Raw genomic sequence first — 18,809 nt, 5'->3', positions numbered from 1 at the left:
CCGTTGTTTGACTTCCTTCAGTTTAGTCTGTGTTTTGGTTCCTCTACGGTGCACTGCCATCAGTTCGTCCTGTAGCTCACTGACAGCATTCTTCCATGATGGGTCTTCACATCCGCCAGTTATTCTAGGCAGATGACGCTGCTGATGAACCTCCAAGTATTTGACTTGCTGCCGAAATTCTTTTGGACCCATTGGCACTTCTGCTTCTCTTAACCTTGTCTGTACTGGTTCTTTCTCCAATTGCAGAACAGAATCATCACAGTAGCGTGGGTAGCCTTTAAGCTGTATCTCCAAAGCTGCAATTTTTCATTGTACCTCTACCACAGCCGCTATGCTACCTGCTTCTCGGAGTCCCAGTGCCATCACATCTTCTTTGTACTTGCAGTCCATCTCGGCTATTCTTCTTTCAGTTTTATTTAACTGAGTGAGTAATCCCTTGTTCTGGGCTGTGACATATTGCAGCTTCTCACATCGGCCATTGCACTTCTTCTCAATCATCAGATCAGTTTCCAGCTGGACCCTGCACTGCCTTGTTGGCTGCTTGGATTGTCTGGATTTTTGGGTTTGTAGCCCAGCCCCTGCAGTACCTATTATTGCTGATCACAGACTGTGGTTGTCTTTGTGGTCTGCATTCTGCGCCACTATTGTGTTGATGTCATGGATCATTGCCAATGTCAAATCTCAGCATTGAAGGTAGGCCTGCGATTCATGGACCAGCGGTGACCATGACATAAAAAGTTTGGTGTGACCAAGGTGAGTTGCTGTACCTGCTCTTGAGCGTATTTAATCCCAGGGATGGAATCGCTGTGCCATTGTGCGTCACGAGCTTGGAGGTGGTCGGTTGAGCCATTGTTTGCCATTGCCGCAGATACCTGTTCTTCAGGACGTGGAGTGGTAGAATGTTGGCTTTCACACCTGTGTTGATCTTGGTCCAGAGTATGTGTTTACCAGGCTGTTGCAGGCAAATAATCTGGACAAATAATACACTCTGTAATGTTAAGGTGTATGAAACACCTGCTCACATTGCACGTCAGTGTCTTGGTCATGCTCACCTTCCAGCCTTTTGGTCTGGCTGGTCATCTCGTGTATTCTCCGCTTTTGGTATTTGGACTGTTCCCTCCATCTGTTGGGATGTCTTACTTGTCATGCATCTGAATGGGGCTTGGCTTGTTGTGGGTTTCTTATATTGGCGCTTCCAGTGCCCATTGTTGTCACATGTTTTTCATGTGGAATGCCAGACAATTTCTTGGCGAATGTACATGGCTTGCCACAATTGGATGTGAGGGCACTGTGCTAAAAATACATGAAATGCACAGGGCTTGTAGGCTGTGCCTGCCCATATGGATGGCTTCGAATTTCCGACTATTTTTCAGCAAGGCGTCTAAATTGTAGCCTTTGGGTTTGTTAAGGAGGTCTATTTGAAGTGCTTCAATGGGGGTGGAATCTATCATAAGCTCCATGATCCTGTCAGCTAGATCAGCTATGGAAAAATTACAGTCATGCCCCTTAACTCAACATCAGTTTACAAATTGGTCTATTGTCTCTTTTGGCTGCTGCTAGAACGACATAAACTCAAGCCAGTGTATTGTGAAATTGAGCTTGACTTTCAACTGGTCTTCCAATGTGGACTGTTATGGTATGACCGCTCAAGACAAAGCCCCCAATCAATATATATGATTCTGACTGCGGTGGGAGCAGCGCACTGTCAATCGAGTCCCGTCACTCCACAGGTCGCATCATACATATCTTGAAGCTTTCCCAATTGGAAGAAAGCTGCAGCCGAATTGAAACAATCTAGTAACCCCCGAATGAGGCGAAACAAACTAGATATCATTACTTATCAACAAATTACCTATTTATGAAAAAAAACCTAAAATCTTAAACACTACTAAGATAAACCAATATCTAAAGATCTTACAACTTATTTTAAAAATCTAATTCCCGCATTCACATATATATACCCAAACTAACGGTAGTTTGGTGTTTAATTAGCTGCCCAAGAAATAGAAATAACAATAAAGTCTTTGCAGATTATGCTTCCAACGAGCGGTCCTCTGATAGAACACAGTCAAAGTTCACTTGCAGGTCTCCAATGCCTGATGAATCCGATGATAGGAATTCAGCAGTTCAATTCAGCAGTGAAGTGTGAAACGCTTCATCTTCCAGCGATGAACGCAGCAGATCAATAACTAGTTATTTTTTAAGGAACTAATCTGGCTTGAAGTCTTTAGAACTTTGAGAGAGAATAATAAATCAACTTCTCATCCTTCAGTTTAAGTTGTCTCTCAGAGAGCTGTCATCTCCCTTCACGTGCTGGCACAGCTGTCTCTGAACAAACCAGTGAGCCAGTTTTCAAAATCAAACTGGATACTTTGTATGTCCTGTTCTCTCTCTCTGTATGGTTGCAGCTAGGCAAGCAGAATGCACTTACGCTTACAGTCTCTGGAGCTTGCTGCCTTAAAGAAGTACTGATCTCTTAAAGTCTTAAAGGCACACCACAATATTTCCCAAGGAGAAAAAAAACAGGATCATGACAGGACCATATTTTATTCCGGTCCTTTACATCCGAAAGATTGGATGTATTCAACCTGTGTAGACCTTCATTTCCAATGGCAATTTTGACTTTGATTGCTTGTCTCCCTGGCTCAGAAATGGCCAAGTCGAGTAAATACAGTTCCATTCTCTTTCTGAACAGTTTGAATTTGGTGAGAAGGTCTGCTGCCCTTCAGTACAGGGACGGAAATTTAGTTGACATTTTGTGTTGAGCAGTATCAGTGGTAGGAGCAAAGATTTAAACTTGGGCAGTCTTCAAGGGGTTAAGTTCTGTCTTGACTGTTTGGCCCTTTAACTGGTAGTACTGGCTGTCTCTCTCCATGTAGAATTGAAGAAACAGCCTTACTGCTTTCACAGCAGCTGTGTAAACACAAGAAAAGAACTTCCTGCCTTTTTCTAAAGGCTGCATTTGCTGACAACGCTACCGCTAGGGGGCACTGCTGTGGCACATGCGCAAATGCAACCTTTAGAAAGGGGGTTGGCGGGGGGGGGGGGGAGCGGAGCGGGCCTGATAGGAGTGGAGCGGCCGGCGAGAGAACGGCCCGGTGACGGAGGGGAGCGGAGCGGGCCGGGGGGGAGCGGAGCGACCGGCGAGTGGGCAAGCGGACGGCCCAGTGACAGAGGGGAGCGGAGTGGAGCGGCCGGCGAGTGGGCGAGCGAAAGGGCTGGTGATGGAGGGAAGCGGAGTGGCCGGAGACAGCAGCGTGGGGGTGGGGGTGGGGGCGGGGGGGCGGAGGGGGGTTGCATTTTTCTGCACATGCGCCATAAATTTGCAACAGCAAAAGACTTACCGGCTGGTCCCCACACCCAGCGACATCAAGGTCTTCGGCTGCTCGCTCCCCACGGCTCTCTACGGTCTCTCGCTTCCGGCCCCCTCCATCCAGCCGTTCCCTCCAGCTGCAGATCCCCCATCCAGCCGCTTTCTCCCCTACTTCTCAACTGTATTTCAAGCATTGCAGCTGTCTGGTCCCTGTCTTTTTCATCCCCCTCCAGGAACTTCTGAATTTAACTCCCTCCCACTACACCCCCACACACCCTCTCCCCCCAACCCCCTCTCTACCTTCCTCTCTCCTCCCCACCCCCCTCTCTACCTCCCTCTCTCCCCCCACCCCCTTCTCTACCTCCCCCCACCCTCCTCTCTACCTCCCCCTCTCCCCCCACACTCCTCTCTACCTCCCCCTCTCTGCCCTCTCCTCCCCTCTCCCCCTCCTCCCCTCTTCCCCCTCCTCCCCTTCTCCCCCTCTCCTCTCCTCTTCCCCCACCTCCCTCCACAACCCCACCTCCCCAAGGATCACAGTTGAATATCTGAAGTGCTGTTGCAAAGTCGGGAAAATAACATCAAAAACCTCAACAATTCCAGGTTTAATTTTTGAGAAATTTTATTGTGCATTAAACATTCGAGGCACTGCTGTGCATGGATACAGGAGTGTTGTGTTGCCAGCATTCCCGTGAGACAGACAGGCCGAGTCTCTGCTATGCAGAACTAAAGAGATTGTTCCTGGAGAGCCTTGTGGTGAATGAACGCTTGGCTCTCTATTCCACTACTGTATTGTCAATGTGAAGAAGGCAAAGTCACAAGAGTCTGAGCTCAGTCTATTCTTGGTGAATGTTCCCCAAACGCATCCCAATGTGCGCTCCCACCTCATCCATAAATGCAAGGTTCCTTTCCGTATCATGACAAGCTCCGCAGCATGATCCAGTTGCCTTCGTTGCTTGAATGCTGACCTCAAGTCTCAAGGATTGTTTTCTCAACGGCATGTTTTACATGAAAAGAAATAATGAAAGAACATCAGTGTCAGAGCTTCCCTCCTCCAATGAAATTACTGTTGAGCATGCTTTATGTTCTGCAGTAAAGGCATGTACTGATAACACTGCCAATGAATCACTTAACACCCACCTCAGCTGTAGGAGTCAGGATGATGTTACTGCCCCTATCTCGTGATGGTTCAATGCTGCTCTTAGGGAAAACATGAATGATGTGAGGGTGCTGGAAAAAGAAGCACATTTCTTTTGGACTATGAACATAAAGCAGGCCATTTAGCCCAGCTGTTCCCTGCTAGTGGTTCTGCTACTCCTGCGCCTTCCTCTCCGCTCCCATTTAATCCTGCCTACTACTATCAGCATCACCTTCCATTTCTTTCACTCATATCTACCTTTGCCTTCAAGCAACATTGAGGATGGAGAATAGTGTGGCTGCACTCCCACCTCACCAGTTGTGTACGCAGCAAGAGCATTCACATTTGTGCTACCACTGGACACGGCATGCTTGTTTCTTTTAGTGCTCAGTCTTTTCTTGCTGAATGTTCCCCAAGTGCTTGACCGCTTTGGACGCCCTCTCTGCTTGACAGGCAGCAGCTGGCAATTGCGGAGTCTCACAAGGCTCTGCATGGTTGTTTCAAGGGCGGATGGAGAAACATATGGCTGTGTGTCCATGTGCACGGCTCTGATGGGTGCAGGAACAGAGAAACTTACAACAGGGACTGGAGCACATGTACTGACTGCACACAGCCCCAGACAATGGAATAATTTTAGTGCAGTGCAGTGGACTGGAGCACATGCAGTGCCCCAGACAATGGAAATGTTTTCAGAACAACTTACAACAGGGACTGGAGTACATGCAGTGTCCCAGACAATGGAAATGTTTTCAGAACAACTTACAACAGAGACTGGAGCACATGCAGTGCCCCAGACAATGGAAATGTTTTCAGAACAACTTACAACAGGGACTGGAGCACATGCAGTGTCCCAGACAATGGAAATGTTTTCAGAGCAACTTACAACAGGGACTGGAGCACATGCAGTGCCCCAGAAAATGGAAATGTTTTCAGAACAACTTACAACAGAGACTGGAGCACATGCAGTGTCCCAGACAATGGAAATGTTTTCAGAACAACTTACAACAGAGACTGGAGCACATGCAGTGTCCCAGAAAATGGAAATGTTTTCAGAACAACTTACAACAGAGACTGGAGCACATGCAGTGTCCCAGAAAATGGAAATGTTTTCAGAACAACTTACAACAGAGACTGGAGCACATGCAGTGTCCCAGAAAATGGAAATGTTTTCAGAACAACTTACAACAGAGACTGGAGCACATGCAGTGTCCCAGAAAATGGAAATGTTTTCAGAACAACTTACAACAGGGACTGGAGCACATGCAGTGCCCCAGACAATGGAAATGTTTTCAGAGCAACTTACAACAGAGACTGGAGCACATGCAGTGTCCCAGACAATGGAAATGTTTTCAGAGCAACTTACAACAGAGACTGGAGCACATGCAGTGTCCCAGACAATGGAAATGTTTTCAGAGCAACTTACAACAGAGACTGGAGCACATGCAGTGCCCCAGACAATGGAAATGTTTTCAGAGCAACTTACAACAGAGACTGGAGCACATGCAGTGTCCCAGACAATGGAAATGTTTTCAGAGCAACTTACAACAGAGACTGGAGCACATGCAGTGCCCCAGACAATGGAAATGTTTTCAGAACAACTTACAACAGGGACTGGAGCACATGCAGTGTCCCAGACAATGGAAATGTTTTCAGAACAACTTACAACAGGGACTGGAGCACATGCAGTGCCCCAGAAAATGGAAATGTTTTCAGAACAACTTACAACAGAGACTGGAGCACATGCAGTGCCCCAGACAATGGAAATGTTTTCAGAACAACTTACAACAGGGACTGGAGCACATGCAGTGTCCCAGACAATGGAAATGTTTTCAGAGCAACTTACAACAGGGACTGGAGCACATGCAGTGTCCCAGACAATGGAAATGTTTTCAGAACAACTTACAACAGAGACTGGAGCACATGCAGTGTCCCAGACAATGGAAATGTTTTCAGAGCAACTTACAACAGAGACTGGAGCACATGCAGTGTCCCAGACAATGGAAATGTTTTCAGAGCAACTTACAACAGGGACTGGAGCACATGCAGTGCCCCAGACAATGGAAATGTTTTCAGAACAACTTACAACAGAGACTGGAGCACATGCAGTGCCCCAGACAATGGAAATGTTTTCAGAACAACTTACAACAGAGACTGGAGCACATGCAGTGTCCCAGACAATGGAAATGTTTTCAGAGCAACTTACAACAGGGACTGGAGCACATTTACTGCCTGCACACAGCCCCAGACAATGGAAAGGATTTTAGTGCAGTGCAGTGGACTGGAGCACATGCAGTGCCCCAGACAATGGAAATGTTTTCAGAACAACTTACAACAGAGACTGGAGCACATGCAGTGTCCCAGACAATGGAAATGTTTTCAGAGCAACTTACAACAGGGACTGGAGCACATTTACTGCCTGCACACAGCCCCAGACAATGGAAAGGATTTTAGTGCAGTGCAGTGGACTGGAGCACATGCAGTGCCCCAGACAATGGAAATGTTTTCAGAACAACTTACAACAGAGACTGGAGCACATGCAGTGTCCCAGACAATGGAAATGTTTTCAGAGCAACTTACAACAGGGACTGGAGCACATTTACTGCCTGCACACAGCCCCAGACAATGGAAAGGATTTTAGTGCAGTGCAGTGGACTGGAGCACATGCAGTGCCCCAGACAATGGAAATGTTTTCAGAACAACTTACAACAGAGACTGGAGCACATGCAGTGTCCCAGACAATGGAAATGTTTTCAGAGCAACTTACAACAGGGACTGGAGCACATTTACTGCCTGCACACAGCCCCAGACAATGGAAAGGATTTTAGTGCAGTGCAGTGGACTGGAGCACATGCAGTGCCCCAGACAATGGAAATGTTTTCAGAACAACTTACAACAGAGACTGGAGCACATGCAGTGCCCCAGACAATGGAAATGTTTTCAGAACAACTTACAACAGAGACTGGAGCACATGCAGTGTCCCAGACAATGGAAATGTTTTCAGAGCAACTTACAACAGAGACTGGAGCACATGCAGTGTCCCAGACAATGGAAATGTTTTCAGAGCAACTTACAACAGAGACTGGAGCACATGCAGTGTCCCAGACAATGGAAATGTTTTCAGAGCAACTTACAACAGAGACTGGAGCACATGCAGTGTCCCAGACAATGGAAATGTTTTCAGAGCAACTTACAACAGAGACTGGAGCACATGCAGTGTCCCAGACAATGGAAATGTTTTCAGAACAACTTACAACAGGGACTGGAGCACATGCAGTGCCCCAGACAATGGAAATGTTTTCAGAGCAACTTACAACAGAGACTGGAGCACATACAGTGCCCCAGACAATGGAAATGTTTTCAGAGCAACTTACAACAGAGACTGGAGCACATGCAGTGTCCCAGACAATGGAAATGTTTTCAGAGCAACTTACAACAGAGACTGGAGCACATGCAGTGTCCCAGACAATGGAAATGTTTTCAGAACAACTTACAACAGAGACTGGAGCACATGCAGTGTCCCAGACAATGGAAATGTTTTCAGAGCAACTTACAACAGGGACTGGAGCACATGCAGTGTCCCAGACAATGGAAATGTTTTCAGAACAACTTACAACAGGGACTGGAGCACATGCAGTGTCCCAGACAATGGAAATGTTTTCAGAGCAACTTACAACAGAGACTGGAGCACATGCAGTGTCCCAGAAAATGGAAATGTTTTCAGAACAACTTACAACAGGGACTGGAGCACATGCAGTGTCCCAGACAATGGAAATGTTTTCAGAGCAACTTACAACAGAGACTGGAGCACATGCAGTGTCCCAGACAATGGAAATGTTTTCAGAACAACTTACAACAGGGACTGGAGCACATGCAGTGTCCCAGACAATGGAAATGTTTTCAGAGCAACTTACAACAGAGACTGGAGCACATGCAGTGTCCCAGAAAATGGAAATGTTTTCAGAACAACTTACAACAGGGACTGGAGCACATGCAGTGTCCCAGACAATGGAAATGTTTTCAGAGCAACTTACAACAGAGACTGGAGCACATGCAGTGTCCCAGAAAATGGAAATGTTTTCAGAACAACTTACAACAGAGACTGGAGCACATGCAGTGTCCCAGACAATGGAAATGTTTTCAGAGCAACTTACAACAGAGACTGGAGCACATGCAGTGTCCCAGACAATGGAAATGTTTTCAGAACAACTTACAACAGGGACTGGAGCACATGCAGTGCCCCAGACAATGGAAATGTTTTCAGAACAACTTACAACAGGGACTGGAGCACATGCAGTGTCCCAGAAAATGGAAATGTTTTCAGAACAACTTACAACAGGGACTGGAGCACATGCAGTGCCCCAGAAAATGGAAATGTTTTCAGAACAACTTCCAACAGGGACTGGAGCACATGCAGTGTCCCAGACAATGGAAATGTTTTCAGAACAACTTACAACAGGGACTGGAGCACATGCAGTGTCCCAGAAAATGGAAATGTTTTCAGAACAACTTACAACAGGGACTGGAGCACATGCAGTGTCCCAGACAATGGAAATGTTTTCAGAACAACCTACAACAGGGACTGGAGCACATGCAGTGTCCCAGACAAGGGAAATGTTTTCAGAACAACTTACAACAGGGACTGGAGCACATGCAGTGCCCCAGACAATGGAAATGTTTTCAGAACAACTTACAACAGAGACTGGAGCACATGCAGTGCCCCAGACAATGGAAATGTTTTCAGAACAACTTACAACAGGGACTGGAGCACATGCAGTGCCCCAGACAATGGAAATGTTTTCAGAACAACTTACAACAGAGACTGGAGCACATGCAGTGCCCCAGACAATGGAAATGTTTTCAGAACAACTTACAACAGAGACTGGAGCACATGCAGTGCCCCAGACAATGGAAATGTTTTCAGAACAACTTACAACAGGGACTGGAGCACATGCAGTGCCCCAGACAATGGAAATGTTTTCAGAACAACTTACAACAGAGACTGGAGCACATGCAGTGTCCCAGACAATGGAAATGTTTTCAGAACAACTTACAACAGGGACTGGAGCACATGCAGTGTCCCAGACAATGGAAATGTTTTCAGAGCAACTTACAACAGGGACTGGAGCACATGCAGTGTCCCAGACAATGGAAATGTTTTCAGAGCCACTTACAACAGAGACTGGAGCACATGCAGTGTCCCAGACAATGGAAGTGTTTTCAGAGCAACTTACAACAGGGACTGGAGCATATGCAGTGCCCCAGACAATGGAAATGTTTTCAGAACAACTTACAACAGGGACTGGAGCACATGCAGTGCCCCAGACAATGGAAATGTTTTCAGAACAACTTACAACAGGGACTGGAGCACATGCAGTGCCCCAGACAATGGAAATGTTTTCAGAGCAACTTACAACAGGGACTGGAGCACATGCAGTGCCCCAGACAATGGAAATGTTTTCAGAACAAGTTACAACAGGGACTGGAGCACATGCAGTGCCCCAGACAATGGAAATGTTTTCAGAACAACTTACAACAGGGACTGGAGCACATGCAGTGCCCCAGACAATGGAAATGTTTTCAGAGCAACTTACAACAGGGACTGGAGCACATGCAGTGCCCCAGACAATGGAAATGTTTTCAGAACAACTTACAACAGAGACTGGAGCACATGCAGTGCCCCAGACAATGGAAATGTTTTCAGAACAACTTACAACAGGGACTGGAGCACATGCAGTGCCCCAGACAATGGAAATGTTTTCAGAACAACTTACAACAGAGACTGGAGCACATGCAGTGCCCCAGACAATGGAAATGTTTTCAGAACAACTTACAACAGGGACTGGAGCACATGCAGTGTCCCAGACAATGGAAATGTTTTCAGAGCAACTTACAACAGGGACTGGAGCACATTTACTGCCTGCACACAGCCCCAGACAATGGAAAGGATTTTAGTGCAGTGCAGTGGACTGGAGCACATGCAGTGCCCCAGACAATGGAAATGTTTTCAGAGCAACTTACAACAGGGACTGGAGCACATGCAGTGTCCCAGACAATGGAAATGTTTTCAGAGCAACTTACAACAGAGACTGGAGCACATGCAGTGTCCCAGACAATGGAAATGTTTTCAGAGCAACTTACAACAGAGACTGGAGCACATGCAGTGTCCCAGACAATGGAAATGTTTTCAGAGCAACTTACAACAGAGACTGGAGCACATGCAGTGTCCCAGACAATGGAAATGTTTTCAGAGCAACTTACAACAGAGACTGGAGCACATGCAGTGTCCCAGACAATGGAAATGTTTTCAGAACAACTTACAACAGAGACTGGAGCACATGCAGTGTCCCAGACAATGGAAATGTTTTCAGAACAACTTACAACAGAGACTGGAGCACATGCAGTGCCCCAGAAAATGGAAATGTTTTCAGAACAACTTACAACAGAGACTGGAGCACATGCAGTGTCCCAGACAATGGAAATGTTTTCAGAACAACTTACAACAGAGACTGGAGCACATGCAGTGTCCCAGACAATGGAAATGTTTTCAGAGCAACTTACAACAGAGACTGGAGCACATGCAGTGTCCCAGACAATGGAAATGTTTTCAGAGCAACTTACAACAGAGACTGGAGCACATGCAGTGTCCCAGACAATGGAAATGTTTTCAGAGCAACTTACAACAGAGACTGGAGCACATGCAGTGTCCCAGACAATGGAAATGTTTTCAGAGCAACTTACAACAGAGACTGGAGCACATGCAGTGTCCCAGACAATGGAAATGTTTTCAGAGCAACTTACAACAGAGACTGGAGCACATGCAGTGTCCCAGACAATGGAAATGTTTTCAGAGCAACTTACAACAGAGACTGGAGCACATGCAGTGTCCCAGACAATGGAAATGTTTTCAGAGCAACTTACAACAGAGACTGGAGCACATGCAGTGTCCCAGAAAATGGAAATGTTTTCAGAACAACTTACAACAGAGACTGGAGCACATGCAGTGTCCCAGACAATGGAAATGTTTTCAGAACAACTTACAACAGAGACTGGAGCACATGCAGTGTCCCAGACAATGGAAATGTTTTCAGAACAACTTACAACAGAGACTGGAGCACATGCAGTGTCCCAGACAATGGAAATGTTTTCAGAGCAACTTACAACAGAGACTGGAGCACATGCAGTGTCCCAGAAAATGGAAATGTTTTCAGAACAACTTACAACAGAGACTGGAGCACATGCAGTGTCCCAGACAATGGAAATGTTTTCAGAACAACTTACAACAGAGACTGGAGCACATGCAGTGTCCCAGACAATGGAAATGTTTTCAGAGCAACTTACAACAGAGACTGGAGCACATGCAGTGTCCCAGAAAATGGAAATGTTTTCAGAACAACTTACAACAGAGACTGGAGCACATGCAGTGTCCCAGACAATGGAAATGTTTTCAGAACAACTTACAACAGAGACTGGAGCACATGCAGTGTCCCAGACAATGGAAATGTTTTCAGAACAACTTACAACAGGGACTGGAGCACATGCAGTGTCCCAGACAATGGAAATGTTTTCAGAGCAACTTACAACAGAGACTGGAGCACATGCAGTGTCCCAGACAATGGAAATGTTTTCAGAGCAACTTACAACAGAGACTGGAGCACATGCAGTGTCCAAGAAAATGGAAATGTTTTCAGAACAACTTCCAACAGGGACTGGAGCACATGCAGTGTCCCAGACAATGGAAATGTTTTCAGAGCAACTTACAACAGGGACTGGAGCACATGCAGTGCCCCAGACAATGGAAATGTTTTCAGAACAACCTACAACAGGGACTGGAGCACATGCAGTGCCCCAGACAATGGATATGTTTTCAGAACAACTTACAACAGGGACTGGAGCACATGCAGTGCCCCAGACAATGGAAATGTTTTCAGAACAACTTACAACAGGGACTGGAGCACATGCAGTGTCCCAGACAATGGAAATGTTTTCAGAACAACTTACAACAGGGACTGGAGCACATGCAGTGTCCCAGACAATGGAAATGTTTTCAGAGCAACTTACAACAGGGACTGGAGCACATGCAGTGTCCCAGACAATGGGAATGTTTTCAGAACAACTTACAACAGGGACTGGAGCACATGCAGTGCCCCAGACAATGGAAATGTTTTCAGAACAACTTACAACAGGGACTGGAGCACATGCAGTGTCCCAGACAATGGAAATGTTTTCAGAACAACTTACAACAGGGACTGGAGCACATGCAGTGTCCCAGACAATGGAAATGTTTTCAGAGCAACTTACAACAGGGACTGGAGCACATGCAGTGCCCCAGACAATGGAAATGTTTTCAGAACAACTTACAACAGGGACTGGAGCACATGCAGTGTCCCAGACAATGGAAATGTTTTCAGAGCAACTTACAACAGAGACTGGAGCACATGCAGTGCCCCAGACAATGGAAATGGTTTCAGAACAACTTACAACAGGGACTGGAGCACATGCAGTGCCCCAGACAATGGAAATGTTTTCAGAACAACCTACAACAGGGACTGGAGCACATGCAGTGTCCCAGACAATGGAAATGTTTTCAGAGCAACTTACAACAGAGACTGGAGCACATGCAGTGTCCCAGACAATGGAAATGTTTTCAGAGCAACTTACAACAGAGACTGGAGCACATGCAGTGTCCCAGACAATGGAAATGTTTTCAGAACAACTTACAACAGGGACTGGAGCACATGCAGTGTCCCAGACAATGGAAATGTTTTCAGAGCAACTTACAACAGAGACTGGAGCACATGCAGTGTCCCAGACAATGGAAATGTTTTCAGAACAACTTACAACAGGGACTGGAGCACATGCAGTGCCCCAGACAATGGAAATGTTTTCAGAGCAACTTACAACAGAGACTGGAGCACATGCAGTGTCCCAGACAATGGAAATGTTTTCAGAGCAACTTACAACAGGGACTGGAGCACATGCAGTGTCCCAGACAATGGAAATGTTTTCAGAACAACTTACAACAGGGACTGGAGCACATGCAGTGTCCCAGACAATGGAAATGTTTTCAGAACAACTTACAACAGGGACTGGAGCACATGCAGTGTCCCAGACAATGGAAATGTTTTCAGAGCAACTTACAACAGGGACTGGAGCACATGCAGTGTCCCAGACAATGGAAATGTTTTCAGAGCAACTTACAACAGAGACTGGAGCACATGCAGTGCCCCAGAAAATGGAAATGTTTTCAGAACAACTTACAACAGGGACTGGAGCACATGCAGTGCCCCAGAAAATGGAAATGTTTTCAGAACAACTTACAACAGGGACTGGAGCACATGCAGTGTCCCAGACAATGGAAATGTTTTCAGAGCAACTTACAACAGGGACTGGAGCACATGCAGTGTCCCAGACAATGGAAATGTTTTCAGAACAACTTACAACAGAGACTGGAGCACATGCAGTGTCCCAGACAATGGAAATGTTTTCAGAACAACTTACAACAGGGACTGGAGCACATGCAGTGTCCCAGACAATGGAAATGTTTTCAGAGCAACTTACAACAGAGACTGGAGCACATGCAGTGTCCCAGACAATGGAAATGTTTTCAGAACAACTTACAACAGAGACTGGAGCACATGCAGTGTCCCAGACAATGGAAATGTTTTCAGAGCCACTTACAACAGAGACTGGAGCACATGCAGTGTCCCAGACAATGGAAATGTTTTCAGAACAACTTACAACAGAGACTGGAGCACATGCAGTGTCCCAGACAATGGAAATGTTTTCAGAACAACTTACAACAGGGACTGGAGCACATTTACTGCCTGCACACAGCCCCAGACAATGGAAAGGATTTTAGTGCAGTGCAGTGGACTGGAGCACATGCAGTGACCCAGACAATGGAAATGTTTTCAGAACAACTTACAACAGAGACTGGAGCACATGCAGTGCCCCAGACAATGGAAATGTTTTCAGAACAACTTACAACAGGGACTGGAGCACATGCAGTGCCCCAGAAAATGGAAATGTTTTCAGAACAACTTACAACAGGGACTGGAGCACATGCAGTGCCCCAGACAATGGAAATGTTTTCAGAACAACCTACAACAGGGACTGGAGCACATGCAGTGCCCCAGACAATGGAAATGTTTTCAGAACAACTTACAACAGGGACTGGTGCACATGCAGTGCCCCAGACAATGGAAATGTTTTCAGAGCAACTTACAACAGAGACTGGAGCACGTGCAGTGCCCCAGACAATGGAAATGTTTTCAGAACAACCTACAACAGGGACTGGAGCACATGCAGTGCCCCAGACAATGGAAATGTTTTCAGAACAACTTACAACAGAGACTGGAGCACATGCAGTGCCCCAGACAATGGAAATGTTTTCAGAACAACTTACAACAGGGACTGGAGCACATGCAGTGCCCCAGACAATGGAAATGTTTTCAGAACAACTTACAACAGGGACTGGAGCACATGCAGTGCCCCAGACAATGGAAATGTTTTCAGAACAACTTACAACAGAGACTGGAGCACATGCAGTGCCCCAGACAATGGAAATGTTTTCAGAACAACTTACAACAGAGACTGGAGCACATGCAGTGTCCCAGACAATGGAAATGTTTTCAGAGCAACTTACAACAGGGACTGGAGCACATGCAGTGTCCCAGACAATGGAAATGTTTTCAGAGCAACTTACAACAGAGACTGGAGCACATGCAGTGTCCCAGACAATGGAAATGTTTTCAGAGCAACTTACAACAGGGACTGGAGCACATTTACTGCCTGCACACAGCCCCAGACAATGGAAAGGATTTTAGTGCAGTGCAGTGGACTGGAGCACATGCAGTGCCCCAGACAATGGAAATGTTTTCAGAACAACTTACAACAGAGACTGGAGCACATGCAGTGCCCCAGACAATGGATATGTTTTCAGAACAACTTACAACAGGGACTGGAGCACATGCAGTGTCCCAGACAATGGAAATGTTTTCAGAACAACTTACAACAGAGACTGGAGCACATGCAGTGCCCCAGACAATGGATATGTTTTCAGAACAACTTACAACAGGGACTGGAGCACATGCAGTGTCCCAGACAATGGAAATGTTTTCAGAACAACTTACAACAGAGACTGGAGCACATGCAGTGCCCCAGACAATGGATATGTTTTCAGAACAACTTACAACAGGGACTGGAGCACATGCAGTGTCCCAGACAATGGAAATGTTTTCAGAACAACTTACAACAGAGACTGGAGCACATGCAGTGCCCCAGACAATGGATATGTTTTCAGAACAACTTACAACAGGGACTGGAGCACATGCAGTGTCCCAGACAATGGAAATGTTTTCAGAACAACTTACAACAGAGACTGGAGCACATGCAGTGCCCCAGACAATGGATATGTTTTCAGAACAACTTACAACAGGGACTGGAGCACATGCAGTGCCCCAGACAATGGAAATGTTTTCAGAACAACTTACAACAGGGACTGGAGCACATGCAGTGTCCCAGACAATGGAAATGTTTTCAGAACAACTTACAACAGAGACTGGAGCACATGCAGTGCCCCAGACAATGGATATGTTTTCAGAACAACTTACAACAGGGACTGGAGCACATGCAGTGTCCCAGACAATGGAAATGTTTTCAGAGCAACTTACAACAGAGACTGGAGCACATGCAGTGCCCCAGACAGTGGAAATGTTTTCAGAACAACTTACAACAGGGACTGGAGCACATGCAGTGTCCCAGACAATGGAAATGTTTTCAGAGCCACTTACAACAGAGACTGGAGCACATGCAGTGTCCCAGACAATGGAAATGTTTTCAGAGCAACTTACAACAGAGACTGGAGCACATGCAGTGTCCCAGACAATGGAAATGTTTTCAGAACAACTTACAACAGGGACTGGAGCACATGCAGTGTCCCAGACAATGGAAATGTTTTCAGAGCAACTTACAACAGGGACTGGAGCACATGCAGTGTCCCAGACAATGGAAATGTTTTCAGAGCCACTTACAACAGGGACTGGAGCACATGCAGTGTCCCAGACAATGGAAATGTTTTCAGAGCAACTTACAACAGAGACTGGAGCACATGCAGTGTCCCAGACAATGGAAATGTTTTCAGAGCAACTTACAACAGAGACTGGAGCACATGCAGTGTCCCAGACAATGGAAATGTTTTCAGAACAACTTACAACAGGGACTGGAGCACATGCAGTGCCCCAGACAATGGAAATGTTTTCAGAGCAACTTACAACAGGGACTGGAGCACATGCAGTGCCCCAGACAATGGAAGTGTTTTCAGAGCAACTTACAACAGGGACTGGAGCACATGCAGTGCCCCAGACAATGGAAATGTTTTCAGAACAACGTACAACAGGGACTGGAGCACATGCAGTGTCCCAGAAAATGGAAATGTTTTCAGAGCAACTTACAACAGAGACTGGAGCACATACAGTGCCCCAGACAATGGAAATGTTTTCAGAGCAACTTACAACAGAGACTGGAGCACATGCAGTGTCCCAGACAATGGAAATGTTTTCAGAACAACTTACAACAGGGACTGGAGCACATGCAGTGCCCCAGACAATGGAAATGTTTTCAGAACAACGTACAACAGGGACTGGAGCACATGCAGTGTCCCAGAAAATGGAAATGTTTTCAGAACAACTTACAACAGGGACTGGAGCACATGCAGTGCCCCAGACAATGGAAATGTTTTCAGAACAACTTACAACAGGGACTGGAGCACATGCAGTGCCCCAGACAATGGAAATGTTTTCAGAACAACTTACAACAGGGACTGGAGCACATGCAGTGCCCCAGACAATGGAAATGTTTTCAGAACAACGTACATCAGAGACTGGAGCACATACAGTGCCCCAGACAATGGAAATGTTTTCAGAACAACTTACAACAGGGACTGGAGCACATGCAGTGCCCCAGACAATGGAAATGTTTTCAGAACAACTTACAACAGGGACTGGAGCACATGCAGTGCCCCAGACAATGGAAATGTTTTCAGAACAACTTCCAACAGGGACTGGAGCACATGCAGTGCCCCAGACAATGGAAATGTTTTCAGAACAACTTACAACAGGGACTGGAGCACATGCAGTGCCCCAGACAATGGAAATGTTTTCAGAACAACTTACAACAGGGACTGGAGCACATGCAGTGCCCCAGACAATGGAAATGTTTTCAGAACAACTTACAACAGGGACTGGAGCACATGCAGTGCCCCAGAAAATGGAAATGTTTTCAGAACAACTTCCAACAGGGACTGGAGCACATGCAGTGCCCCAGACAATGGAAATGTTTTCAGAACAACTTACAACAGGGACTGGAGCACATGCAGTGCCCCAGACAATGGAAATGTTTTCAGAACAACTTACAACAGGGACTGGAGCACATGCAGTGCCCCAGAAAATGGAAATGTTTTCAGAACAACTTCCAACAGGGACTGGAGCACATGCAGTGCCCCAGACAATGGAAATGTTTTCAGAACAACCTACAACAGGGACTGGAGCACATGCAGTGCCCCAGACAATGGAAATGTTTTCAGAACAACTTACAACAGGGACTGGAGCACATGCAGTGCCCCAGACAATGGAAATGTTTTCAGAACAACTTACAACAGGGACTGGAGCACATGCAGTGCCCCAGACAATGGAAATGTTTTCAGAACAACTTACAACAGGGACTGGAGCACATGCAGTGCCCCAGACAATGGAAATGTTTTCAGAACAACTTACAACAGGGACTGGAGCACATGCAGTGTCCCAGACAATGGGAATGTTTTCAGAGCAACTTACAACAGGGACTGGAGCACATGCAGTGCCCCAGACAATGGAAATGTTTTCAGAACAACTTACAACAGGGACTGGAGCACATGCAGTGCCCCAGACAATGGAAATGTTTTCAGAACAACTTACAACAGGGACTGGAGCACATGCAGTGCCCCAGACAATGGAAATGTTTTCAGAACAACTTACAACAGGGACTGGAGCACATGCAGTGCCCCAGACAATGGAAATGTTTTCAGAACAACTTACAACAGGGACTGGAGCACATGCAGTGCCCCAGACAATGGAAATGTTTTCAGAGCAACTTACAACAGGCACTGGAGCACATGCAGTGCCCCAGACAATGGAAATGTTTTCAGAACAACTTACAACAGGGACTGGAGCACATGCAGTGCCCCAGACAATGGAAATGTTTTCAGAACAACTTACAACAGGGACTGGAGCACATGCAGTGTCCCAGAAAATGGAAATGTTTTCAGAGCAACTTACAACAGGGACTGGAGCACAAGCAGTGCCCCAGACAATGGAAATGTTTTCA

The 18,809-nt window shown here is 46.3% G+C and overlaps 1 protein-coding gene across 1 annotated transcript in view; it reads left to right on the top strand.

Moving 5' to 3' along the window:
- LOC137374236 (uncharacterized) overlaps positions 1-18,809 on the top strand; it is an 85,156-nt gene that overhangs the window by 36,757 nt on the left and 29,590 nt on the right. The window contains exon 13 of the mRNA XM_068040024.1: positions 1,561-1,636. Within this exon, the coding sequence (XP_067896125.1) occupies positions 1,561-1,636 (76 nt within the window). The remainder of the gene's footprint in view (positions 1-1,560; positions 1,637-18,809) is intronic.

Source organism: Heterodontus francisci, chromosome 10, assembly GCF_036365525.1.
Source record: "Heterodontus francisci isolate sHetFra1 chromosome 10, sHetFra1.hap1, whole genome shotgun sequence".
In the NCBI taxonomy this organism is placed as follows: domain Eukaryota; kingdom Metazoa; phylum Chordata; class Chondrichthyes; order Heterodontiformes; family Heterodontidae; genus Heterodontus; species Heterodontus francisci.
The sequence above is the reverse complement of the archived record's forward strand: the minus strand, read 5'-3'. Positions and strand labels throughout refer to the sequence as shown.